Genomic DNA, 25,676 nt, shown 5'->3' with positions numbered 1-25,676 from the left:
GCTCTGACGCCAGCCCAAACCAAGACTGGAGGGCATCCAGGGGGATGTGTTTCTCCACGGGATGGCATCTTGGTTATGTGAGATCACCAAGACACCAGGCCTATTTTATGAGCTGAATCCTCAGGCTGCTGCTGGATTTGTGGCTGATAAAAAAGAGAGGCCAGGCATGGTGGCTCACGCCTGTAATCCCAACACTTTGGGAGGCCGAGGCAGGTGGACCACCTGAAGCCAGGAGTTTGAAACAAGCCTGGCCAACATGGTGAATGTCGTATCTACTTAAAAATACAAAAAGTAGCCGGGCATGGTGGTGAGTGCCTGTAATCCCAGCTACTCAGGAGGCTGAAGGAGGAGAATCGCTTGAACCTAGGAGGCCGCAGGTTGCAGTGAGCCAAGATGGCGCCACTGTACTCCAGCCCGGGCGACAGACAGAGATTCTGTCTCAACAACAAAAAAATAGAGCACAGCTGTGTTGTTAGTTCTTAAGCAAGGGCAAGCTTACCAAGGACTTAGAGAGGTGGTTGATGAGGATGACAGGGAACTAAGAGGGAGGGATGCCACGGTTGAAAACATGGCTGGGGCAGCGAGAAGTTAAGATGAGATCCCAAGAGTCGCAAGAACATGCAGTTCCAGGACGTAATTCTCTGCAGGGATGAGGATAGACGGCAGCCACAAGTCTATAGGCAGTGACAAATGATCTCTGAGATCCCATCAGAGTCGATTTCAAGTTGAAGGAGAAACCTTTTATTGGCACAGGCATTCCTTGTTAACTTGACAGGGTGAAGCAGTAATTCTTAAAAAACAGTAAAAGCTGGTTTCTCCTAAACTAGTTTCCTTGTGGTAGTAGAGATAGTGGGTCAGAAAAAAGTTCTCACCACTTGGTTTCGTTTTGAGCCGCGCCATTAGGAGGCAATCTGTAAAACTAGCACAGGTGCTCCCAGCTGTTCGACTCACCCACATGATTAGCAGAGTGCACAAAAGAGAAGACTTCTATTAAAAAAGTATCATGCTGAGCACAAGATCAGAGAAGTTGTGACATTGCAAACTCGACAGATGCAGGGGGTCTGGGAGAATGTGGCGTTCTCCAAAGGGCTCCCAACACCATCTCTCCTCTGATCTTATAGCAAATGTGGAAAGCTACTTGCTTAGAGGTACTGGGGGCAACTGATGGGGGGACTTTCATCCTGTTAGGAACTCCGCTTTCCATTCTTGGGTCTCTGTCTTGCTCCCTGGAGATGGATGGATCGGGGAGGGGCCACAGTCAGCTGGGGCAGCAGGCACTCCCTGTGGCACTGGTCTATAGCGGGAGGACGTGGTGTGCTGGCAGCAGTGGCTCACATGGCCTGACTGTCTGCGCTGTAACCACAGGCTGGGATGTAGCCAGGATTTGGGATGCGTCTCCTTGGAAGACAGCTCTGATGGCTGATGTGAGGTTTGGCCAATCCAGTCCTTCAAGCCCTGTCTAAAACTTGTATCTTACGTGAACTCAAAGAATAAAAGGCATTTCTACCCCCATCTCACCCCGATCCCTGACTGTATTCAGGGAAAACTCCCCCAGGCCTGGCAGGACAGGCCCACAGCAGATTAGATCTTTTCCCAGTACTGATCGGTGCGTGGAATTCCAGCCACCACTTCTGATTCGATTCCACAGTGATCCTGTCCTCTGAGGATTTTAAAGAAGCCTGGGAATAAAAAGTAAGGTGCTTTTAAAGTGTGACAAGGGTCAATCAATATATTCAGACTCATCCCTAAAAGACCTGGGAGTAATCACCGATCCCTGGCAGCTCCTGCTGTTTGCCCAGTAGCACAGCCCTCAGCACCATGAGGCTTCTGGAGGCAGCCGTGGGGCACACCTCCACTGACAACCCTCCTGCCCGCTCACCGCCCCCATCACGGCATCTGGCGCGATGCTGTGGGAACTGTGGCAGGCGTGGGCTCTGAAGCTGCTCGGGGTCTGCCCTTGCAGCAAAAGGAAACTCCTGGGTGCCTGGCACATAGGAGGAGCTCACAGCCTGGCCTTAGGTCTAGGGTTTGAGGCTGTGCAGAGGGTAGAACAGAGAAAGCCGAGACGGGCACTGTGTGTGGCTCACGATTCCCTGTTCTCGACAGGAAGGGGCCGCCACTCACCATTGTCACCCCAGTCAGTGTTCCAGGAGTTGGCAACCAGCCAGTATGGTGTGCCGTTCTCCACTCCCCAGCCCAGGATGCGGATGGCATGGCCGCCCATCATCTCTCCGGTGACGTGTTGGTACACTCCTGAAAAGAACCAGCTGAGACCAAGACCAGGCCACTGGCCTGCACCCCACAGTACCCCCCACACTCCGCTGGTCACCCTCTGGGCAGGAGAAACAGCTTCCAGAGGGACCCTGCTGCTCCATCAGAAGGCTCTGGGGTTACCACAACACTGGGGAATATTAAATATATTTCTGAAGGCCCAACACACTCAAATCTGTTGAGTAAATATTAAAATAGACTCCTACAAAATGTGCTTGTTGGTTGTCTTTAAAAATAGAATTTCTAATACATTCTAGTTTGTAAAACATTTAATGGTAGGTGACAGATGCGTCTGTTCTATACACGGGGATTCCATGTAAGGAAGGCTTTGGCAGAAGGGTCACACGGCTTAAAGAGTTTTAACAGCTGCTCCAGGTACACCCTGGAGAGGTGAGGGAGAAGGGCGGGCTGGTGGCGGCCAGCGCTCGCTGATGGGAAAGATACTGGCTAAGGGGCTCAGGGCTCCCCAACCAGTCTCCTCTGGTAGGGAAATCACTATCAAAGTGGAAACGCATCTTTTAATAATATGGGCAAGGACTGTGCTAAGAACTACCATCTTTACAGTCATTTTTTCTTGCCAGGATCATCCTCCTTTGTCAAACTGTTGTTTTACAAGAGCTGAGAGCTTTGGAGTTTCCCAGCAAAATATTAATGAGATCGACGCGGTCAGCAAAGACCGTTCATCTGGAGCAAGGGATTTCTAAAACAGGACTTGGGGATGGGGACTGTCCAGATTCCTTGGTTCGAGTCCCTACAGCACTGCCCAGGGCAAGGTCCCTGTGTGTTCATCCACTGGTGTGAGGCATGATCTAGGCCTTTGCAAAGACAAAGATGAAGAAAATGTGCCACCCAGTGCGGACACAAAAGGCCTGCCGTTTTAACGGGAACATGCTGGTAAAGCAATGCAGAGCCATGAAGGCGAGGGCAGGCATGCTCAGCCGCCAGGGAGGAGGCGCTTCCACGGAAAACACATGTGAGCTGGACTCTAAGGGATGGGAAGGAACTAGCCCAGAGGCCCTGGGAGAGGCCTCCGGAATTCTCTGTGTGGTGGCACAGCAGGTGGAGAGCCAGACTGTGAGGAGCCAGCCTGGTCCACAGAGCAGTGAGCCTGCACGGGAGGCCCCTCACGGCCTCTTCCCCAGCCCCTTGCCTGCCTACCCCAATCAAGTCCTATTGGCCCCCCAGGCTCCCCTCCCCTGGAGGGTCAGCATGAGCCTCCACTGTTATCAGCGCGCACCTGACTTGTACAGCAGGAAGTCCGAATACACAGAGAAAGCGCCCTCCACGGGGCCGTTTTTGTAGATCTCGGCCATGATGTCCTTCTCGCTATTGGAGACACTGTAGGAATTGTAGCCTGCAAAATGAACCGAGCTGGCGGTTGGGGAGGGAGGTGACAGTGCCTTGTGCTGTGCCACCATCAGCCAGTCACTGATTTCTGGTCGCCTCCAGGGGAAGACTGCGTCTAAGGGGACTTGCCCAGCCAGGGGAGCTCGAGGAAGGCTCCCCTGAGGGAGTAAGGACGGGGCTGGGGCTGGAAGCTCAGAAGTGAGAGAAGGGAACAATGAGCATGCGGCCCTGGAAGAGGCCAGGATACCCCAGGACTCCAGGACATGCCACTCCCCTGTGAAATGAGGGCTTTGGTCCCTTCCAGCTTGGGAGGGCTGAGGCTGAGTTCAGGGTGGAACAGACAGCAAGTGGAGAGTGCGCTGCTTCCCCTGGCAAGACGGCATCATTTCCCTTTCCTTCCCTATCCTAGGGTTCCTGGACCCCAAGGCTTCTCAGCCCTGACCTCTTCCCTGCAGCGTAGGGAAGGATGCAGCAGCTCCCCAGCCTCACGCGGCCGTGGCCAGGCCCCTTACCGTAGTGCTTGTCCTGTTTGTAGGTTGGGCTGTAGCCAGGCTCACAGATCTTGCTACACTTGGGGGTATCACCCTCGCCCGTGCACGGGGGCCGGGAGCCGTTGACGTGGTGCTCACAGGGAGGGATGGAGTACGGTCTGCACCCTGATGGGATCAGGGAGAAAGCAGAGTCAACCTACAGCCCCCACCAAGAAGCCCCGCTGGGACAGGCAGACCTGGCGCAAGGCCAGCCTCGTGCCTGCAGCATGGATGCCAGGCAGGTCCTGCCAGAGGCCTGTGCACCTGCTCGCACCTTTCACCCGGCCCTCTGTCTCAACCTCCACTTTATAAAGGCAAATAAAGCCACGATGGTTAACTGCTTAAACAATCCATCTGGCCGGAAAGGGGCCGAGGGGAGACACTCACCTACATGGGAGTCATAGAGGCCACCAGAAACCAGGCCTTTTCTTGTCCAGAAGTTCCAAGCTCCAGCAGGATAGCCGCCATTACAGCTGAAAAGACAGCCTCTCATGAAAACCTCCGAAAGAAGCACTAGCTGCTCTCCAGACCGCTGTGTGCCACCCAAGTGCCCGAGGTCACTCGCGGACCCGCCCCCACCTTCAGCAAGTGGTGCAGCAGCCCTCCCAGACACCAAACCCTCCAAGGGACGCTCCCTAGATTAGCACAGCTTGCAGGAAATAACCCCCGGCCCCACCCCTGCCCACAAAGATCCTGGAGAGGACAAGAGGCTCTCCTGTTCGTGTCCTTCCAAGTAGAACAGTGATTCTCAACTGAGCGGACACTAAACTTCCCTGAGGTACTTATGAAAAGCCACCAATTGGTGGTTCTTACGAGAGAACCACCAGTTCTCTGAAATGAGAACCGCCAGTGATTCTCATTTAACTAGTTTGGGGAAAGGCCCAGGCACATGTTTGAAGGCCTCAGGTGTTTCGGATCTGCAGCTGCGGGCGAACACCACTACTGCAGAACCAAGGTGAGGCTGGGCTGGGAAGTTCTGTGCCACCACCTTGCTGTTAACGTGGCTCCATCCTCCTTAACTACACATAAGGAAATGCCCAGACTGCTTCCCCAAGCAGGAAAAAGGAACATGCGATGACACAAACCAGGCCAGGGTCAGACATTCCACCACATTTTCTGAGACTGTCTGTTTTGCTGGGACACCACCCCTCAGACAGTTCTGCCGGGCCAACCTTGGTTCAGGCACCTCCCAGGAAGCAGCAGCCACGCCAGGCCCTGCCTGCCAGACTCCCGGAGTCTCCCTGAAACACTTCTGACTCGCAGGAGTCCCAGAAGTCCTCAAAGTCCCCTGCACCGAGACGCCGGGGCCCAGGGTCTCCCAGCACTAAACCCGCTGTGGAAGCAGAGCCGGACTCACCCGTCCCCACACATGATGCCACAGCAGGTGAGCAGGTCCTCCGCCGACACCTCCACGCTGACGTGCGCATTAGTGTGGATGCAGATCCGGTCAGAGATGGCTTCCACAGCCCCAAAGGCCTGTAGGAACGAGTCCCACCGCATGAGGCTGCCACCTCCGGGCTGGGCCCTCTGCCACGGTCCCCTCAAAGGGCCACAGGGGCACCTCAGACCTTGTGGACAACTGATCTCTCAACACCAGGGGAGGCGCCTGGGGCTCAAACTCAGCTTTCACTTTCTTTGATAGAAATGGGGTCTTGCTATGTTGGCCAGACTGGTCTTGAACTCCTGGGTTCAAGTGATTTGCCCACCTCGGCCTCCCAAAGCGCTGGGATTAGAGGCATGATGAGCCACTGGCCCCACTCTCCTGCCTCGACATCTGCCCAACTCAGCTTTTAAAGCAAGAGAGCCACTACCGTGAACCTCCGCCTGGGAACTCGGTTCATTTCTGAAAAGTGTCAAATGTGTAGTTTTAGTTTGTATGTGTGTTTTTTTACTTTTTTATTTTTATTTTTGGAGGTGGAGTTTTCACTCTTGTTGCCCAGGCTGGAATGCAGTGGCGCAATCTCGGCACACTGCAACCTCTGCCTCCTGGGTTCAAGCAATTCTCCTGCCTCAGCCTCCAGAGCAGCTGGGATTACAGGTGCCCGCCACCACACCGAGCTGTTTTGCATTTTGAGTAGAGACAGGGTAGAGACAGGGTTTCACCAGCCAGGCTGGTCTCAAACTCCCGACCTCAGGTGATCCGCCCACCTCAGCCTCCCAAAGTGTTGAGATTACAGGCGTGAGCCACCGCACCTGGCCGTGTTTTTTTCTTAACAAAAAACACAGCTCACCCAGAAAAGAAATACTGTGTGACCCACTTGTATGAGGTCCCTAGGAGTCAAATTCAGAGACAGGGTGTAGGGTGGGGGTCACCAGGGGCTGGGGGATTGGTGTTAATGGGGACAGAGCTTCTGTCTTGCAAAGTGAAAAAGAGTTCTGGGGACAGATGGTGATGGCCGAGCAACACTGTGAATGTCCTTCATGCCACAGAACTGTACACTTGAAAATAGTTGCCGGGTGTGGTGGCTCACGCCTGTAATCCCAGCATTTTGGGAGGCCGAGGAGGGCAGATCAACTGAGGTCAGGAGTTTGAGACCAGCCTGTCCAACATGGCAAAGCCTCGTCTCTACTAAAAATACAAAAATTAGCTGGGTGTGGTGGCGCACGCCTGTAATCTTAGCTACTGGGGAGGCTGAAGCAGGAGAATCGCTTGAACCCAGGAGGCAGAGGTTGCAGTGAGCCAACATCCCGCCACTGCACTCCAGCTTGGGTGACAGAGCAAGACTCCACCTCCCAAAAATATAAAGAAAAAGAAAATTGCTAAGATTATTAAATTTTCTGTTACGTGTATTTTACCACAATTAAGTGACAAAATTAAGACAGCTCGCTGACACTAAAGGGACGCTTTCTTGAAGCAGAGTAGCGGTGAGAGCTCTTGGTATTTGTGGACGGGGCAGCGTGTCAGGGGAAGGGAGCTGCTTCGCCACCCTTAGACGTGGACTTGCAATCTGCAGGATGCTCTGCCCGCCACTCCGCCTAATCCTTGCCATAATTCATGGCCAGAGAGACTGTGATGTTTGTATTGATGGAAACTGGGACTCAGAAAGTTTCTATAACTTGCCTTGTCAGAGTTGTCCCCACCCCGAATCCCCCAAGACTCCCCATTGCTGCTTCCTCTCTCTCCAGCCCTTTCCCCGCTGGCCAGCAGGGCCTTACCCAGCAGGAGCCACAGGAGCCCTGGTCTCTGATCTCTTTGATGGTGGGACACTGTGGCCATTGTTCCCGTGCATCGAAGCTTTCAGGCAGCTTCAGGTCCTCAGTAAACATAACTCTGGATAAAGGAAGGTCTTCATTACAAGCTCTCATCCCACAGCTCCCTCCCCAGTCCCTGCAAAAGCCACTTGGTTTAAGAGCAGTCACTGTGGCTGGGCCACAATCCCCTAGAAAGGAAGTGAGCACAACAAGACACGCAGGAGAAGGCTGCAGGCAGGTGTCCCTGGGACTTTCACAAAACCAAAGGAAATTCTATTGCTCAATGCAACTAGCGATTTTTTTCTTTGGGGATGGGGGGCGGGCCGGACAGAATTTCACTCTGTCATCCAGGCTGGAGTGCAGTGGTGAGATCTCTGCTCACTGCAGCCTCTGCCTCCTGAGTTCAAGTGATTCTGGTGCCTCAGCCTCCTGAGTAGCTGGGATTACAGGCACGCACCAGCACGCCCGGCTAATTTTTGTATTTTCAGTAGATGGGGTTTCACCATGTTGGCCAGGCTGGTCTTAAACTCCTGGCCTCAAATGATCTGCCCACCTCGGCCTTCCAAAGCGCTGGGGTTACAGGCGTGATCCACCATGCCTGGTCTGACTTGCGATGTTGTATGCTTCTTTCTAGGCTTATGTAATGGACTTTTAAAATGAGTTTATCCAGTCCAGATAGTGTTTCTTGCCCCGCTCTCCTGCCTCAACGTCTGCCCAGGATCCTCTCATCATTTCTCATATCATCCCCATTGTGCAGAAGGCAGTGTCCTGCAACTTAATTACCCCATCCTCACGTGGGAAGTGGCGCGGTCTTGGCTCACCGCAACCTCCGCCTCCCGGGTGTATGCGATTCTCCAGCCTCAGCCTCCTGAGTAGCTGGGATTACAGGCACCCGCTACCATGCCTGGCAAATTTTTGTATTTTTAGTAGAGCCACTGTACTTGGCCTTATCTGGCTTTTCTTAGATTTTCCTTAAATTACTCAAGATTGAGTCTGCCTACATAGTGGAGACCCAGACCTAGTCTGTCACACCTAGGGCTGAGGTACCTTAGAGAAGCGCGACAGAAAACACTGGAGGTGGCTCATGCTGGTAATCCCAGCACTCTGGGATGCCGACGGGGGCAGGTCACTTGCTGAGGCCAGGAGTTTGAGACCAGCCTGGCCAATACGGCAAAACCCAGTCTCCACTAAAAATACAAATATTAGCTGGGCATGGTGGTACAAGCCTGTGGCCCCAGGTACTCAGGAGGCTGTGGCACAAGAATCGCTTGAACCCGGGAGGCAGAGGTTGCAGTGAGCCAACATGGCGCCACTGCACTCCAGCCTGGGTGACAGAGTGAGACCCTCCCCAAAACAAAAGAAAGCACCAGCATCTTCTCTACTAATAACTTGAGAAGGAAAAAATAAAAGAAAAAGAAAAAGTAAATAATACAAAAATGAAAAGAAGAGACAAGTGCTGTACCTCAAGCGGTGTCGGTAGCCCTGGGTAGCAAGAGCCCTGTGGATGCCAGAGAGGCCTTCACTCTCCCACTTCCCACTGCCCCAAACCAGCGCCCGCCACTCACATTACAGTGGTGCGGAGGAGCGGGCACTCACCTCTGGGGCGGCTTGGGCCCACCCAGGAAGGTACCGCACAGCCTCTTCAAGTAGCTCACGTCCACGTTGTAGAAGTTGTGCCCGGCCTGGAAGAGAGTCACCCACTGACTGAGGGCTTTCCTGGGATAGTGGTGGATGGGCACGCTGCCCACACACCAGGCCCAACCCAGGGAAAGCCAGGGGCCCTACCCAGCTCGAGGGCACGAGGGTTGGGGGGCAGCGGGGAACAGCCCAGAGTGACACACAGGCAGAGTGGGTGTCTCCCCGATCTGCTCCCATTTGCTGACAATCAGAGACCCTCTCCGGCCCTCAACATGGCTCACTCCTCATTTCTGGTTCTCAGTCCCAGGGTCAGAGCTGGACAGAGACAGAGGGAATCAGGGGCAGGACTGGTGAACGGCCACTCTGCCACGGCAGGCGTCACAGGGGCTAGCTGGTTTTGAACACTTCCAAAGCTCACCTACTCCCCCACGCACCTCCGCGTGCACACAACCATACATTCATACACACGCACACACACTCATGCACACATATGGGGTATGGGACAGAGGAGGCAGGCGTGGTCCAGAGCCACTGTGACTTGGGGTCAGGGCTGTTCCTCAACAGTCCAGGGCATAATGTTCTGCGGGCCACAGTGAGAGTCAGCCCCCCATCCTGGAGTCAGTGTGCACAGACCGACCTGGGAGGGGACACACGTAGGACGCAGCCCCACAGCCTACCTGCCACGTGGTGTTCCGTTTGTTGACATAGTTGACCAGCTCATCTGACAGGGGATGGAAAGAGGGCCTGCTCCGGGCATCGCCCAACGCCAGCAGGCAGCAGAGGGAGGCCCAGAGCCGCCACATGTTGGAAGCCGGATCCTAGATCCACCTGGAGAGGACAGAGGGCATCAGGACACCTGTTATGTGGGTCAAAGGCTCACACACACACGGGCACTGTCTCAGACATCAGTGGACTCCCGTGCTCGTCCTGGCCCAGGCAGAGAACTCTGAGGAGCTGAGGCGCCCATGGGCTCCCCGCCTCCCTGCCCTGGTGCCTGCAGCATGCCATGACCTCGTGTGTGTCCCCGGGGGCCAGGCGGCCAGAGCCAGGAGAGAAAGCCAAGGGGCCTGCTCCACTAGTTTTAAACAGCCTTTGCCTGGATTTGTGGAACAGCTCGAGAGACTTGCCCAAGTAAGTGACATGAAACAGTGAAGAGCCTGTTTGTGTCATTACGCCCTAAGTGGAACACCCATGGGACAGGGAAATGTAAGAAAAGTTAGAAAAGAAACGTAAGAAAAGACAGGAGTCCTAGTTTTGACAGGACACAGACAAACAAGCTTGGTGTGGGCTGGTCGACGTGGAGGCTGAGAGGTGGGGCTGGGCTGGCCATCCACCCACTCCCGGGGCCTCTCTGGTTTTTCCAGTCAGCCAAGGGCTCTGCTTCCGGCTGCAGAGATGAGGCTTCTGGGAAGGAAAATTCTCACCTTGATGCCTCAGCCCTTTGATCTGGGACTGGCTCATGAGTCACAAGCCAGTGCTTTCCAGCTTGAACTCTGAGTCACCCTCCTAAGCAAGCAGCTCGACAAAAGCAATACATGTCTCCTGGGCGCCTGCACCCAGGGCTGGGGAGAACCGCAGCGTGGGGAGATGGGTGAGGCAGGGGCTCCTGTCCCTCACTCCAGGGGCTTCCGCGGGTGAGTGAGGTGCTCTACCTCCCACGGGTCACCGGTCAACATGAAAGTCACAGGACTGTGGTGTCAGTGCTTAACAAACTGACTGGAACTATCTGAAGTTGTGGATTCTATCTGAAGAACAATTTAAACTGCATTGTTGCTTAAGCAACAATTCATCTGGGAGAATAAATATATGAGGACAGCAAGACGGCTCTGGAAAAAAAGTTCTTTTTTTTTTTTTTTGAGACAGGGTATTGTTCTGTCACCCAGTCTGGGGTACAGCGGCACAATCTTGGCTCACTACAGCCTCCGCCTCCCAGGTTCAAACAGTTCTCATGTTTTAGCCTCCCAGGTAGCTGGGATTACAGGTGTGTACCACCACATGCACCTAATTTTTGTATTTTTAGTAGAAATGGGGTTTTGCCAGGCTGGTCTCGAACTCCTGACCTCAGGTGATCCGCCGGCCTTGGTCTCCCAAAGTGCTAGGATTACAAGGATAAGCCACCACACCCAGCCAGTGGAAAGTAGCTCTGACGGGAGCCAGGCCCTCTGGGGCAGCAAATGTATCATAAAACGCTGAGTGATGCCCGCCAGCAGAGCACCCAACAGACTGCTCGGAAGCACCTCCTCCATGGAGGAATCAGCGTACCTAGGTGAGGCCAGAGACGAAACAGGACAGTGCTTGTACAAGTGGCTGCCTGAAGGCTGAATCTTCACACTGGACTCCTCACACACAAAAAGTACCGCATGCAACACAGAATTTTGAGGCGGAGTCTTGCTCTGTCGCCCAGGCTGGAGTGCAATGGCATGATCTCAGCTCACTGCAACCTCCGCCTCCTGGGTTCAAGCGATTCTCCTGCCTCAGCTTCCTGAGCAGCTGGGATTACAGGCGCGTGCCACCATGCCCAGCTAATTTTTGTATTTTTAGCAACAAGGTTTCACCATGTTGGCCAGGCTGGTCTCGAATGCCCGACCTCATGATCCACCCACCTCAGCCTTCCAAAGTGCAGGGATTACAGGTGTGAGCCACTGTGCCCAGCCGACAGATCTTAATTATAAAGGTTTTATGAAAAAAATCAATGCCCTTTTAAAAATGGGCCGGGTGCGGTGGCTCACACCTATAACCCCAGTACTTTGGGAGGCCAAGGCAAGTGGATCACTTGAGACCAGGAGTTCAAGACCAGCCTTGACAACATAGTGAGACCCCATCTCTAAAGAAAATAAAGTTGTTTTTTTTTTAAAGTACTGCTGGAGGAAAGCCTAGGATTGACAGAAAACATAGCCTTCAAAGGAAAATGCTTGCATTAAACTGGAAAGTCTCTTTAAAACAAAAACTGACAAAGCAGTACTAACAGATACTTTAGGCTTCCTTTCCTTGATATACAGCAACGCCCACCAGTTTCTAAATCTGCATGTCCTGGGACTGGGCAACCTGACATTTAGAAATGTATCCCACAAAATGCAAAGATACATGCACACGAGTGCTCGCTAAATAATTTTTGCATTAGCAAAAGACCAGAAATGAAGCAAGTATCTAGTAACCGAGTAATTGTTAAATTATAGTAAGTGGTTAAATAGAATATGAAGCAACCATTAAAAAAGCAACTAGTTGGCCAGGCACCATGGCACATGCCTGTAGCCGAGGTGGCTGGACCACCTCAGGTCAGGAGTTCAAGATCAGCCTAACATGGTGAAACCCCGTCTCTACTAAATACAAAAAATATTACCCAGGTGTGGTGGCGCATGCCTGCAATCCCAGCTACTTGGGAGGCTGAGGTGGGAGAATTGCTTGAACTCAGGAGGCAAAGGCTGCAGTGAGCCGAGATCGCACTATTGCACTCCAGCCTGGGCAACAAGAGCAAAACTCCGTCTCAAAAATTAAAAAAATAAAAATAAAAATAGGCCGAACGCGGTGGCTCATGCCTGTAATCCCAGCACTTTGGGAGGCCTAGGTGGGTGGATCATCTGAGGTCAGGAGTTCAAGACCACCCTGGCCAACATGGTGAAACCCCATCTCTACTAAAAATACAAAAATGAGCCAGGTGTGGTGGCACACACCTGTAATCCCAGCTACCTGGGAGGCTGAGGCAGTAGAATTGCTTGAACCCAGGAGGCGGAAGTTGCACTGAGCTGAGATTGCGCCACTGCACTCCAGCCTGGGCAACAGATAGAGACTTCGTCTAAAAATAATAATAAAATAAATAAAATAAAAATAAAAAAGCAATTAGTTGAAGTACATTCTATTGTACTAACAAAGTAAAAATGCCCCAAGTCCCAGTGTTAAGTGGGGAAAAAGCAAGCTGTGGGTGACCGAGGACCATAAGCGTCTGACCCTCTCAACAATCTAACATGCAGGCACACTCCTGCTATGACACGCGAAATGCCGAGGACGATGTACAGTTGTCGGTCACTACAGCGGGAAGACTTTTTTTTCACAACGTACTCTTACTTTTAAGAGAAAAAAAAAAAAGTGACTATGTTCCTATTACTTCAGTTTCATTTCTTCTAGGAAAAATAGTTGGCGGTGTTACTAAAGGCCCTGAGCCACCAAACTGATAAAAGGACATTTGGTTTAATGATTCCTCACAGCATTTCCAATTTGGTCTTCCTTCCCACCAATGAGGCTTCCTCCCTGGTGACTTTGAGACAGGAGTCTCGCTCTGTGGCCCATGCTGGAGTACAGAGGCGCAATCGTGGCTCACTGAAACCTCCACCTCCCTAAGAATCACAGGTTCAAGTGATTCTTATGCCTCAGCCTCCTGAGTAGCTGGGATTACACGCCTGTGCTACCACGTCTGGTTTTTTTAAGTATAGTCGGGGTTTTGCTATGTTGGCCAGGCTGGTCTCAAACTCCTGGCCTCAAGGGATCTGACTGCCTCAGCTTCCCAAAGTGCTGGGATTATAGGCATGAGCCACTGGACCTGGCCCCTAGTGACTTTCTTAATAATCTTCCCCTTTTCCGTGAATCGTGGGTAGGCAGCATCTCACGTGGTCCTGCGTGTCAGTGACCCATACAGCCTCCACACTGTGAGGTGAGCGTGTCTCGTGGGCAGACAGAAGTGTCCTCAGATGTCCCCGGGGGCTTTTGTGCTGTAGAGATGTTATTTTAAATAATAAGCCAAGTCGAGGATGAGAGCGTTTCTATGGCAACTTGAATTTTTAAACCAAGATTTCTTTGGTTTCTGTGGTGGCTGAGAACACAGGCAGCTGCCATGTCCAATGGCTCTCAGCTGCTGGAGGACAACCTGCCATGGCTATTCCCTGGAGTCCCACAGGGCCTCCACTTCACTAGTGGGCAACTTCCCTGAACCCACCCTTCTTTTCATGGTTCCCAGGCCCTCCCACACCTGCCTGTGCTCCCTACTCATTCCCAGGCTCCCTGGGGCCACCACCACCAGCCCCAGGGTCCAGCCCATTCCACTAGTCCCAGGCTGAGCGCTGGGAAGTTCTTTCAGTCCCGCACTTTGGCCCAGGGCTGTGGTGTTCCTGGCTTCTCTGCTCCTCCCACATGGCATCCAGGTTGGGGTTCAAGGGGCCGCCAGCCTGCTGCAACCGGCTGATAAAATGAGCCCTGCACTTGGAGTTAGGAGACCTGCATCTGGATCTGGCTCTGCCACTGACTAAATGGCACCCTTGGGGTCTGACCTTCCCCAAGCCTCAGTTTTACCACCTGTAAAATGGAGCTAGTAACCACGTCTCAGGTGGCAGTCAAGAATGAACTGAGGACTGAAGCGCCAGCACGCGCCTGGCGTGCAATGATAAGGTAGGAAGGGCAGTTGCTCCAGTGGGCTCTGTTCCCTCCCTCTCTTCTCTTCCTCCACCACTTCTAGCCCTCAGTTCACACTAAACCTATTCCAATAGGTCCCCAACGCCGAGAAGAGTTTAAATGAAAAGAAAGTTCATTTGTTTGTTTGTTTTGAGACAGGATCTCACTCTGTTGCCCAGGCTAGAGTGCAGTGGCATGATCTGCTCCCCTCAGTGTCCTAAGTAGCTGGGACTACAGGTATGCACCACTACACCCAGCTAACTTTTGTATTTTTTGTAGAGATGGGGTTTTGCTGTGTTGCCCAGGCTGGTCTCAAACTCCTGGACTCAAGTGATCTGCCCGCCTTGGCCTCCCAAAGTGTTGGGATTATAGGTGTGAGCCACCATGCCCAGTAAAACAAGCTCTTAACTTCAATTAACCCCATCATTTAACATCCAAAAATGCTTCCACTCTGAGGGTCCCAAGACTGCTGAGAACCCAGAAAGTATGAAGCCAGGCACAGAGGTCCTGAGGGCAGTGACAACCTCACTCCATCGTGCAACAGACGCCTTTCTCTCCACAACAACGCAAATCTCAATCACTCTGGACAAATGTGGATGGTGAAAATGACAAGCTGGGTTGTTGACAGGTTCCAGGGTCTTTGCATGGGACGGCAACCCGCTTTCACTTCCCTTTGTATAGGCACACACTTCCCTTTTATTTCTCAATTCTGTGCTTTCTGCTCTGCTTCTTACAAGAAACGATGAACACAAAGTCCTTATTTCATGAGGGAAGGATGTGAACTCTTGCGTGCCACAAGAACCCTTTCCAGGATGCGGGCTGGTGGAAGAACAGCTGCAAGCAGACGCATCTCTAGACCTTGGTCAGCTGGGCTGCTTGGGCAGACCTGGGTTCCACTGCACCCCTCTGCCCCTTTTCCAAGTTAATCTTTGGGTTAAAAAAAAAAAAAAAAAAAAAAAAAACAGAACGAAAAAGGTGTTCCTCCTATCCTCTCTCTCCATACCTGTGGAGTGCTTACGTGAAAGCATGCTCCACTCCAGCTCTGTAGAATGTTGTCACGTGCCAAAAACAGCACGTGGCCAGGAGACTCTATCAACCAGAGCACCTTAACAGCACCCCAGACTACCTTGAAGCCGCTCCCAGGACAAATAGGGACCTTGAGATCCTGGAAGGAGGTGGAATGAAAAGTCAGAGAGGAGGTGCTGCTAAGTCACAGGAGGTGTTCAGTCCTGACATCCTTAAAGAATCAGTTTTGGGCTGCCACCAAGCTCGAAAAAGAAAGCTTTCTGCCCGGGCACAGTGGCTCACGCCTGTAATCCCAGCACTTTGGGAGGCCAAGACAGGCGGATCACCTGAGGTCAGGAGTTCGAGACCAGCCTGACCAACACGGCAAAACTCCTGTCTCTACTAAAAATACAAAAATTAGCCGGGCATGGTGGTGGGTGCCTGTAATCCCAGCTACTCGGGAGGCTAAGGCAGGAGAATCACTTGAATCCAGGAGGTGGAGGTTGCAGTGAGCTGAGATCATACCACTGCACTCCAGCCCGGGCAACAGAGCGAGACGCTGTCTCAAAAAAAAAAAAAAAAAAAAAAAAAGAGGCCAGACATGGTGACTCACGCCTGTGACCCCAGCACTTTGGGGGCTGAGGCAGGTGGATCACAAGGTCAGGAGTTCAAGACCAGCCTGGCCAACATGGTGAAACCCCGTCTCTACTAAAAATACAAAAATCAGCCAGGCATGGTGGTGGTGCCTGTAATCCCAGCTACTCAGGAGGCTGAGGCAGAATTGCTTGAACCCAGGAGGCAGAGGTTGCAGCAAGCTGAGATTGCATCACTGCACTCCAGCCTGGGCAACAGAGTGAGACTCTCTCAGGAAAAAAAGAAAAAAAAAGAAAAAGCTTTCTTACATGGTCACAGAGCCCTCAGGTAGACTGCACTCTAAATCTGTAAAGGATTTAAGGAGACAGGGCACGTACACCTAAAATTTCCAAATAAGCCAAGTTGCTAGCTCCTGGCTGATGGAAAAAAAAAGTGAAAGAATTCTTAGCAAATCTCTCACGCAGTCTTTTGCTCTTCCACGTTCGCTGATGCTGTGAATATACTGCTGGCTCCTCTCATCATTAGCTCTAAAGAATGGAAAGTTGGTTGGGCGCAGTGGCTCACACCTGTAATCCCAGGACTTTGGGAGGCCAAGGAGGTGGATCACCTGAGGTCAGGAGTTCGAGACCAGCCTGGCTAACATGGTGAAATCCTATTTCTACTAAAAATACAAAAACTTAGCCGAGCGTGGTGGCGTGCATCTATAATCCTAACTACTCAGGAGGCTGAGGCAGGACAACTGCTTGAACCCAGGAGGTGGAGGCTGCAGTGAGCCGAGATCGTGACATTGCACTCCACCTTGGGCAACAAGAGCAAAACTCCATCTCCAAAAAAAAAAAAAAAAAAAAAAAATCAAAAGTCAAGTGCCTACATTTTGCCAGAAGCCACAAATGAAGACTGTGCTTTATAGGGCAGCAGAGCGGCTAAGAGCAGGGGAACAGTGGAAAGGTGGGGAGACTGTGAAGGCTCAGTAAGACCTTCCCAGAGAACTTTCTTTCTCTCCTACAAAAACTAGTCTTGGCGCTCACTGCTAATAACGGCACTTGCTCCTGAAGTTTCCATCACTTAAGTGCACCCACAAAACAAGACTGGCGAGTTTCATCTTCCCCTACTTCAATCTGCCAGACGTACCTCAATGCTGGAGCAGCCCTGCACTGGGTGGGAGTGTGCTGACCTCAAGTGTGCTGTGCAGTGACCCAGAGGAGACCCCAGAGACCTTTCCTTTTTGAGTAGGAATCACAGCCTTGCTGTGGCCTCTGATGTGTTATGTCTTTTCCCCTAATGGAACCGTGTTTAGCAGATTCTTGACTTATGATTAAATTAAGGACAAAAACGAAATCCAAAGGGCTCTCAGGCCTCGGTCTCATCAGTCTCCTGATGAACGGACACCAGCGGCCCATCTGTCCCATGGAGCGGGCTCCCTGCAGCCTTAGCCCCTGAGCAATTGAAAACCCGTCAGAAAACCCGCCCAGCACACAGGCGGGCAGAGGCAACAGCAATGCTCATCAGCCTTGGAGGTTTCCAGGGAACCAGGAGAAGCAGAGAAGCCCCACTCCACCTCCCTCACCTGAACCAGGCTGGCCACTCACAGGTCCTTCCCCACGCTGCCCACCTATCTGCAAACCAGGTGCTGCAGGGCCAGCCCACGCAAGCTGCTCTCCATAGGCCTGAAGACACCCATGAGTGGAATATTGTACAAGGTCAGCCACAGCAACCCCACATCCTGCAGACAAAATGGCTACCGTATGCTTGAAATAGCAGACACTACGAAGGCCCTCAGCAACTGATTTGCTGTTGTTGTCGTTGTTGGCTGGAAACAAGACAATTTGGTAAGTCAATGTTTTAGAAAGTTCTGAAAGCTTCTGCTCCCCAGTTCTGTTACTGACTTGCTCAGAGGCTGACAGAGCCAATGCATTCACCATTCTGCATCGGATACCAAAGGACCTTGGGCCTGCTTTATAAAAGCTTTTAGAGATCCTTTGAGATTGCAATGAGATTAGTGTTCTGGGTCTCTCCAGCCTGCAGAACACGGCGGTTCCCAAATTCAACCACAGGCGAGATTACACCAGGGCAGTCGAGGCCCTGGCTGACATGAAGGCGAGCCACAGAAAGGCCTAGCTCTCGGATCCAGCCAGGTCCTGTTTTCCTCCCTTGGGGCCCTGGGAACAGATACTCATCTCGCAAGGCTGATGGAAGATAGAAGGAGACGTTCTTTTGCACCAGGCTCAGAGCAGTGCCATCTGGGAGAAACTTCCTCAGTCACTGGGAGGGTGAAAAGCCATCTCCTTATACACAGGACAGCCAACATTTGCTGTCCCAGAGTCATCATTTCTATTTTCAGAAGTATCCTAATTTGGATGAAAAATAATGGCAACTGTACCCAGTGACAATGCCTCAAAAGTTGATTTGTTCTGCTGTCTTGACTGCCAAAGCAAAGCGCGTCCCAAACACCAGGAGGGCTAGGGGAGTTGGGAATGGGTGGCAGGTGGCCCCCAGCACTCTGATGTGGTTTGATAGACGCTTCCAACCCTCCAATGGGAGAAGCCTGTGGCTGGCACCGCCCTCCCAGGACTTGCGCAAGCCAGGAAGCTGCGTGACTGTGTGTGTGTGCACATTCTGCCGGAGTCCCGGTCAGCAGGTCAGAGGGTCATGACACAGCCCAGCCCTCCAGGTCTCTTAGGGCAGAATATCTAGATGTCTTCTACAGGGCTCTCTACTGGTCCCGTTACCATCTTGGCCACACTGGTCCCATCCTCCTCCACGCAAGCTTACTGGTGATGCTAGATTATCTTGATGTCCAGACCAAAGAAGTTACTGGCCTGGTAAAGACAGATAACACAGTCAAGACTGCCAGCCACACATCCTTCTCAGCACCCAGCATTTACAAAACATCAGTTCTGGGCTGGGCACAGTGGCTCACATCTATAATTCTGACACTTTGGGAGGCCAAGGTGGTAGGATCAACTGAATCCAGGAGATTAAGACCAGTCTGGGCAGGATAGTGACCCCATCTCTATTGGTTTTTTTTTTGTTTTTTTTTTTTTGAGACGGAGTCTCACTGTGTCGCCCAGGCTGGAGTGCAGTGGCCAGATCTCAGCTCACTGCAAGCTCCGCCTCCCGGGTTCACGCCATTCTCCTGCCTCAGCCTCCCAAGTAGCTGGGACTACAGGCGCCCGCCGCCTCACCCGGCTAGTTTTTTGTATTTTTTAGTAGAGACGGGGTTTCACCGTGTTAGCCAGGATGGTCTCGATCTCCTGACCTCGTGATCCGCCCGTCTCGGCCTCCCAAAGTGCTGGGATTACAGGCTTGAGCCACCGCGCCCGGCCTGACCCCATCTCTATTTAGAAAATTAAAATTTAAGATAAAAAATAAATAGGCTGGCGGTGGCTCTGGCCTGTAATCCCAGCACTTTGGGAAGCCAAGGCAGGTAGATCATGAGGTCAGGAGTTCAAGACCAGCCCAACAAACATAGCAACACCCTGTCTCTACTAAAAATACAAAAAATAGCCGGGCATGGTGGCACACACCTGTAATCCCAGCTACTCAGGTGCTGAGGTAGGAGAATTGCTTGAACCTGGGAGGTGGAGGTTGCAGTGAGCCGAGATTATGCCACTGCACTACAGCCTGGCGACAGAGCGAGACTCTGTCTCAAATAAAAAAAGAAAGAATAAAACCAGCACATACACCATCACTGACCAACAATAAAAACAGGAAAAATGTCACTCATTAACCCATTTATGCCAGAGGTTGCAACTTTTTGAATTGTTGCATGAGTAAAAACATCAGACCTTGGTGATGACTTTGAGCAGTACGATGTAAAAACTCCCCATGCTTAGCGTTCCAATAATGGAACACTAGGCATAAGTGGGTTAATGTTTTCCTATGGCAAAGATTAACTTTGAATTTCTGGTCATGAAATTAAAACAAGGGTACCACTTCAAATCCATCAGATTGGCAAAAATCAAAGTCTGGTAGTATCTAGTGTTGGTAAATGTGAGGAACAGGAACTCTGCACACTGCTGGGCGTGTAAATTGATGCAACCACACTGGAGAACCCTTTGCCAACATCTAGCAAGATGGAAGATGAACACACCTCAGGACCCAGAACAAACTCTCCTGCATTTGCCCTGCAGAAACTCTTCTAAGCATCTGGGAGACACAGGATATTTACTGTAGCACAGGATAATAGTGAAAACGAAATAATATAACTGTCCCTCAGTAGATAAACACTGGGCACTTAAGACAAATAGACTAGAATTGGATGTATCAACAGAAATAAATCTCACAACCATGAGTGAAAAAGGATCCATGTAGTGGAACTGAAGTCATATAAACTTAAACATTGTTTATATACTGATGCAGAGTTTTAAAAGTACAAAAAGGCCTGGAGGTGGCTCGCGCCTTATAATCCCAGCATTTGGAAGGCCCAAGTGGGAGCAGGTAAGGGGATCACCTGAAACCAGGAGTTTCAGAGCAGCCCTGACAACACAGAGAGCCTGTCTCTACAAAGAAAAAAAAAAAAAGCTGGGCACCGCCTGTGCTCCCAGCTACTTACTACTTGGGAGGCTGAGGTGGGAACCAGATTGCTTAAGTCTGGGTGGCCGAGGCTGCTGTGAGCCATGGTCGCACCACTGCACACCAGCCTGGGAGACAAAGCAAGGCCCTGTCATGAATCAAACAATAAATGAATGAATGAATGAATGAACAAAAAAATGTGCAGGAGAATCCAAAAGAGGAGCAGCAGACAGGGAATACAATGGCCCCTGGAAGAACCAGTAAACAGGCATAGGAGTGGTCTGTAGAGGTGGAGGATAAGGCTTGAAGCTAAAAACGAGATTAGTTAAAAGTCTAAACACAGGGCTGGGCACAGTGACTCATGCCTGTAATCCCAACACTTTGGGAGGCCAAGGCAGGGGATCACTTGAGGTCAGGAGTTCAAGACCAGCCTGGCCAACATGGTGAAACCCTGTCTCTACTACAAATACAAAACTTAGCCAGGCATGGTGGTGTGTGCCTGTAATCCCAGCTACTCGGGAGGCTGAGGCAGGAGCACTGCTTGAACCTGGGAGATTGTGCCACGGCACTCCAGCCTGGGTGACAGAGTGAGCCTCTGTCTCCAAAAAAAAAAAAAAAAAAAAAAAAAAAAAAAAACGTCTAAACACAGAGTGGAATTTGATCCCTAAACCTCCTACCCCACACAGGCTAGGGTAAATATAAACTTTACTATGCCAGGGCGCAAGGTTTGCCTCCCACACACTCTTTCTCAGGCAGCCTGGGACCAGACATAGAGACTGCTGCCTGCCACCCTGATATCCCAGAGGCACAACACATCTGTACATGCCTCCCCTAGACTCAACTCCCTGTCACCCCAACCATCTCCCTTTACATGTACCATGTGGAAGTGCCCAGTAAATATCACTCAACAGCACATTTTTCCAATAATTTCCTTACGCCAGGCCATCAAAAAGAGGCAGCAGACTGGGCGCAGTGGCTCATACCTGTAATCCCAGCACTCTGGGAGGCTGAGGTGGGCAGATCACGAGGTCAGGGGTTCCAGATCAGCCTGGCCAACGTGGCGAAACTCCCATCTCTACTAAAAATACAAAAATTAGCTGGGTGTGGAGGCGCATGCCTGTAATCACAGATACTCAAGAGGCTGAGGCAGGAGAATCGCTTGAACACAGGAAGCGGAGGTTGCAGTGAATTGAGATCTTGCCACTGCACTCCAGCCTGGGTGAGAGAGTGAGACTCCGCCTCAAAAAAAAAAAAGAGAAAAGGATAAGAAGTGGCATACCTGTAACTCCTCCCTCTCAATGTTTCAGTCCGTATCTCGAAAGGAAGGTGTATTCTTCTACACAACCGTAACTCATTAACAGACTTAAGAAAATCACCGCCACCCCCACGTGGTGGCTCACACCTGTAATCCTACCACTTTGGGAGGCTGAGGCGGATCACCTGAGGTAGGAGTTCGAAAACCAGCCTGGCTAACATAGTGAAACCCCGTCTCTACTAAAAATAATTTTTTAAAATTCCAGGTGTGGTGATGGGCACCGGCAATCCCAGCTACTTGGGAGGCTGAGACAGGAGAATTGCTTGAACCTGGGAGGTGGAGGGTGCACCACTGCACTCCAGCCTGGGCGACAGAGGGAAAGTCTGTCTTTAAAAAAAAAAAAAGAAAAGAAAAGAAAGAAAGAGAACATCACGGACAGACATCCCAAGGCACCCCTTAAACGTCACCTCCCTTCACTTCCCAATCCAACCAAGAGCAACAGAAAATATCTGTTACCCCTAAAATGGGTGCAACTTCTCTTCCAACTCCCAGGTCCAGCAGCTAGGGAAAGAAAAGAACCTGCCTAGGAGAAGAGCCTCACCAAACCGCTGAATCAGCACCACATGGGCCGCTTCAACCTGGAGCCAAAGGGCTGCCACCCCTCGCCGCCTGACCAGTTGACAACAGGGCTGTCCTGAGCCAACATCCAGGAGAGCTGTTGGGGCGAGAGCTGTGCCAGGGCCGTGTCTGGTCTGCGTTGCCACCTGGGCCAAGGGACCTGTGCCTTTCCACCAGGGGGTACTCCAGCTCGGGGACAAATAACCAAAAAGGAGAGGAAGCCTCTGCTCTCCAGGAGACGTCTGACTCTGTCTTTGGGAAAGCTACACAGGGTGGGCGGCCCAGCCCCTTTCTCCAGGAGCTGGCGGGTTCTAAGTCACCATCACCAACAAGAAACAGTTCTCCGCCAGGCATGGTGACTCATGGGGAGGCCGCGGCAGGCAGATCACCTGAGGTCAGGAGTTCGAGATCTGCCTGGTCAACATGGTTAAAACTCATCTCTACTAAAAATACAAAAATTAGCTGGGTGTGGTGGCAGGCACCTGTAATCCCAGCTACTCGGGAGGCTGAGGCAGGAGAATAGCTTGAATCTGGGAGGCGGAAGTTACAGTGAGCCGAGATTGTGGCACTGCACTCCAGCCTGGGAGACCGAGCGAGACTCCATCTCAAAAAAAAAAACAAAAAAAAAACGGATGTTATGGAAGAGAAAGAGCAGCCCTTAACCAAGCCAACGCCCTCTTAGGCCTCTTCGCCTTACCTTCCTGAACGTTTGGATTGAAAGAGGGTGCATCTCAGCTATCCTCTCCTCCGGCGGGAGGCAGTGGGGATCAGTTTTTCTAGGCTACAAAAACGTGCCAGGTCTGCCTTTGAGCCCCACAGCATCGCTTCTCCAGTGGGTTTGGGGGTCTCTCCTCCGTTAGGAGGAGGGGTGTAGGGCCTGCGCTAGGATCCTTTTCCTTGCCAGCCTGCTGGCTTCCTCGATGCCTGGGGAAGGGGGTGACAGAGGCCCACCAAGAAGCCAAGTGCAATTCACTTCCAGCTGGGTCACCCACCCCAGCCTGCCTGCAGCGCCCCACACGCAGGCACCTACTGCTCCCCAGAGACCAACTTCCCCTGGCCTCCAGGGCTACTAACCGAGGGGGAGGTAGGGCCCCAGGGACTCTGCCCGGCTTCCCTTTACTGGAGTCCAGGGGCAGGGAGCGTCCCTGGCCTTCTCCCCACCCGGCATCCAATCGCCCATTCGCCTCTTGGTTTCGCAGCTTGGTTTCTCTTCCTGTTTATGGATTTAACTCCGTGCGGGTTCCTCCCCAGCCCACCCAGTGCCAGATCCCTGTTCTTCAACAGGACCAGTCTTCTGGGGTCCCAGGAATTGTGTGGGATCTTGCGCAGAAAGTTGGCCAGCCAAATCCTTTGGAACGAGGGGAAAATAAACCGAAAATAGATGCCGGCAGATGCGATAATCTCGGCAGTTTGTCCCGGGGACACCGAGGCCCAGGCGCTGGGAGCGCGATCTCAGGCAGCAGCCTCGGGACCTAGCCGAGCTCTTCCTCGCAGGCGCCCCCCTCGGGGCTCCTGGCCGCGTCCCCGCTCCGGGGGCCGGGGTCCCGCGCACAGCCCGGGGAGGGGAGCAGAGGGGAGGGGGCTGGCGGGCGGGCGGGGCTGTTTTCTGCTTTTCTCGTCGACGCTTCGGAGCGTGCGGGCTCCCACCCCAGCCCGCCCGTCAGGGTCAGTCCCGAGGGTCCTGGCTCCCCACCTGCCCCCAGGAACGCCGCGGGGCCGCGCCTAGGCCCGACTGGGGACGCAGAAGAACCCGTCTCGGCGGCCAGTGGCACCGTCCCCGCCAAGGTCACTTCCGCCGCTGTGACCCCGTGCCCCCGGCACTCACCGAACGCTGCCGCCGAGAGTCTGCAGCCCAGCCTGCGCGCCGCGGAGCCGGTGCAGTTGCCGGAGCCCTGCAGCCGCCGTAGCCTGGGCCAGCCCCGGCCCTAAGTACCCTCCCGGTCCTGCGCCACGTGACTACCGCGCAGCCCCGCCCGTGCCCTCCCGCTGCCCGCGCACCCCGCTTCCCAGCCCCCACCCCCTCCCGCCACCTTCCGCCGCCCGCGCTCTCCTCTTCCCGGCCCCGCACCCCCCCACCCCTTCCGCCGGGGGTCCGGGGACACCGCCGGGGAGGGCGGGGGCCTGAGCGCGCGGGTTGGGGAAGAGGGGCTTGGAGCCCTGCGGGCCCTGGGTGGCGAAACGCTGCGAATTGGGGCCAGGGGATGGGGAAAAAGCCCCTAAAGGTGGTCCCAAAGCCCCCACCCCACCTAGAAAAGTCCCCCCGCCTCGCGGGACCGCTTCCGCCAGAACCGGCGCCGGGGATCCCTGCCTGCCGGCTTGGCGGGGGCGGGGTGGGGGAGAGGGCGCCGTCGCTTATTTAATTCATTCAGAAGCCGCTGCAGGGGCTGGGGGTGGCGAGGCTGTGGACCCTACAGAACAGCCTTTAAAAGCTCCACTTTGTTCTGAGAACGTACCCACAAAACACTCCAGCTACGTACAAATAGAAAAGGGTGGCTGTCACCGCGAAGGAACCTAGGAGCTGCGTCAGGATTTCTACAGAGGAGGAAAAGGACCTTGGGGGGCGGAAATCGGCTTGGCACAGGAGTCCCGGGAGACCTGCTCCGAGAGGACTGACAAAGTGCACATTTACTTGGGGTTTATTAGCTGGAGGGCCTGGAGGGGACATGCTGGCTTTGGCTCAAGACACCCTCCTCCAGACCCTCCCCAAACAGCTCTAATCCTAAAGACAAACCTGCAAGGCAGGCATGACCCCTGTATTCAAGAGGCTCAGAGGGGCCGGGCGCGGTGGCTCACGCCTGTAATCCCAGCACTTTGGGAGGCCGAGGCGGGCGGATCACCTGAGGTTGGGAGTTCGAGACCAGCCTGACCAACGTGGAGAAACTCCGGCTCTACTAAAAATACAAAATTAGCCGCGCGTGGTGGCGCATGTCTGTAATCCCAGCTACTCGGGAGGCTGAGGCAGGAGAATCACTTGAACCCGGGAGGTGGAGGTTGCGGTGACCCGACATCTCGCCATTGCACTCCAGCCTGGGCAACAAGAGTGAAACTCTGCCTCAAAAAAAAAAAAAAAAAAAAAAAAAGTTCAGAAGAATCATTGTATTTTATCCAGGCTGTGGCGACAGTAAGAAGGCAGTAGGACTCCAAGGGATGTGTCACACAGCCCTGAGCCTGCCAGGGTCTTCAGAGACATAACTGTATTCCCGCCTGGTTAGTACCAAACGAAGGATAGGAGTGGAAGGAAAAAATAATCTCCGGAGCCCAAACATGGTCACTAAGCCCCCAGGGGAGTGGGATACCCAAGGAACTGAGGACCAGAAGGCTGGAGGTCCAGG

The 25,676-nt window shown here is 52.8% G+C and overlaps 1 protein-coding gene across 2 annotated transcripts; it reads right to left on the bottom strand.

Moving 5' to 3' along the window:
* Positions 1-714: 714 nt before the first annotated feature.
* CTSB (cathepsin B) lies at positions 715-24,321 on the bottom strand. Of its 2 annotated transcripts, none has more exons than XM_007961633.3 (10): positions 24,170-24,321; positions 9,656-9,806; positions 8,937-9,022; positions 7,305-7,419; positions 5,506-5,624; positions 4,536-4,621; positions 4,131-4,274; positions 3,509-3,625; positions 2,125-2,253; positions 715-1,679 (listed from the first exon to the last, which is right to left on the bottom strand). In XM_007961633.3, exons 2-10 carry the CDS (start codon positions 9,779-9,781, stop codon positions 1,582-1,584), a joined length of 1,020 nt encoding a protein of 339 aa, XP_007959824.1. In that variant the 5' UTR covers positions 9,782-9,806; positions 24,170-24,321; the 3' UTR covers positions 715-1,581. The 2 variants fall into 2 exon arrangements, with proteins under 2 accessions (XP_007959824.1, XP_037839763.1); XM_037983835.2 differs by lacking the exon at positions 24,170-24,321 and adding an exon at positions 24,038-24,117.
* Between the last annotated feature and the right edge of the window lie 1,355 nt (positions 24,322-25,676).

Source organism: Chlorocebus sabaeus, chromosome 8 (genome assembly GCF_047675955.1).
Source record: "Chlorocebus sabaeus isolate Y175 chromosome 8, mChlSab1.0.hap1, whole genome shotgun sequence".
In the NCBI taxonomy this organism is placed as follows: domain Eukaryota; kingdom Metazoa; phylum Chordata; class Mammalia; order Primates; family Cercopithecidae; genus Chlorocebus; species Chlorocebus sabaeus.
The sequence above is the reverse complement of the archived record's forward strand: the minus strand, read 5'-3'. Positions and strand labels throughout refer to the sequence as shown.

Coding starts and splice junctions, on each gene's coding strand:
- CTSB (XM_007961633.3), bottom strand. CDS start 9,781: ATGTGGCGGCTCTGGGCCTCCCTCTGCTGCCTGCTGGCGTTGGGCGAT. Junction 4,275..4,535: donor CCTCTATGACTCCCATGTAG/GTGAGTGTCTCC, acceptor TGATCCCATCAG/GGTGCAGACCGTACTCCATC. Junction 2,254..3,508: donor CTTCCTGCTGTACAAGTCAG/GTGCGCGCTGAT, acceptor GGTTCTTTTCAG/GAGTGTACCAACACGTCACC.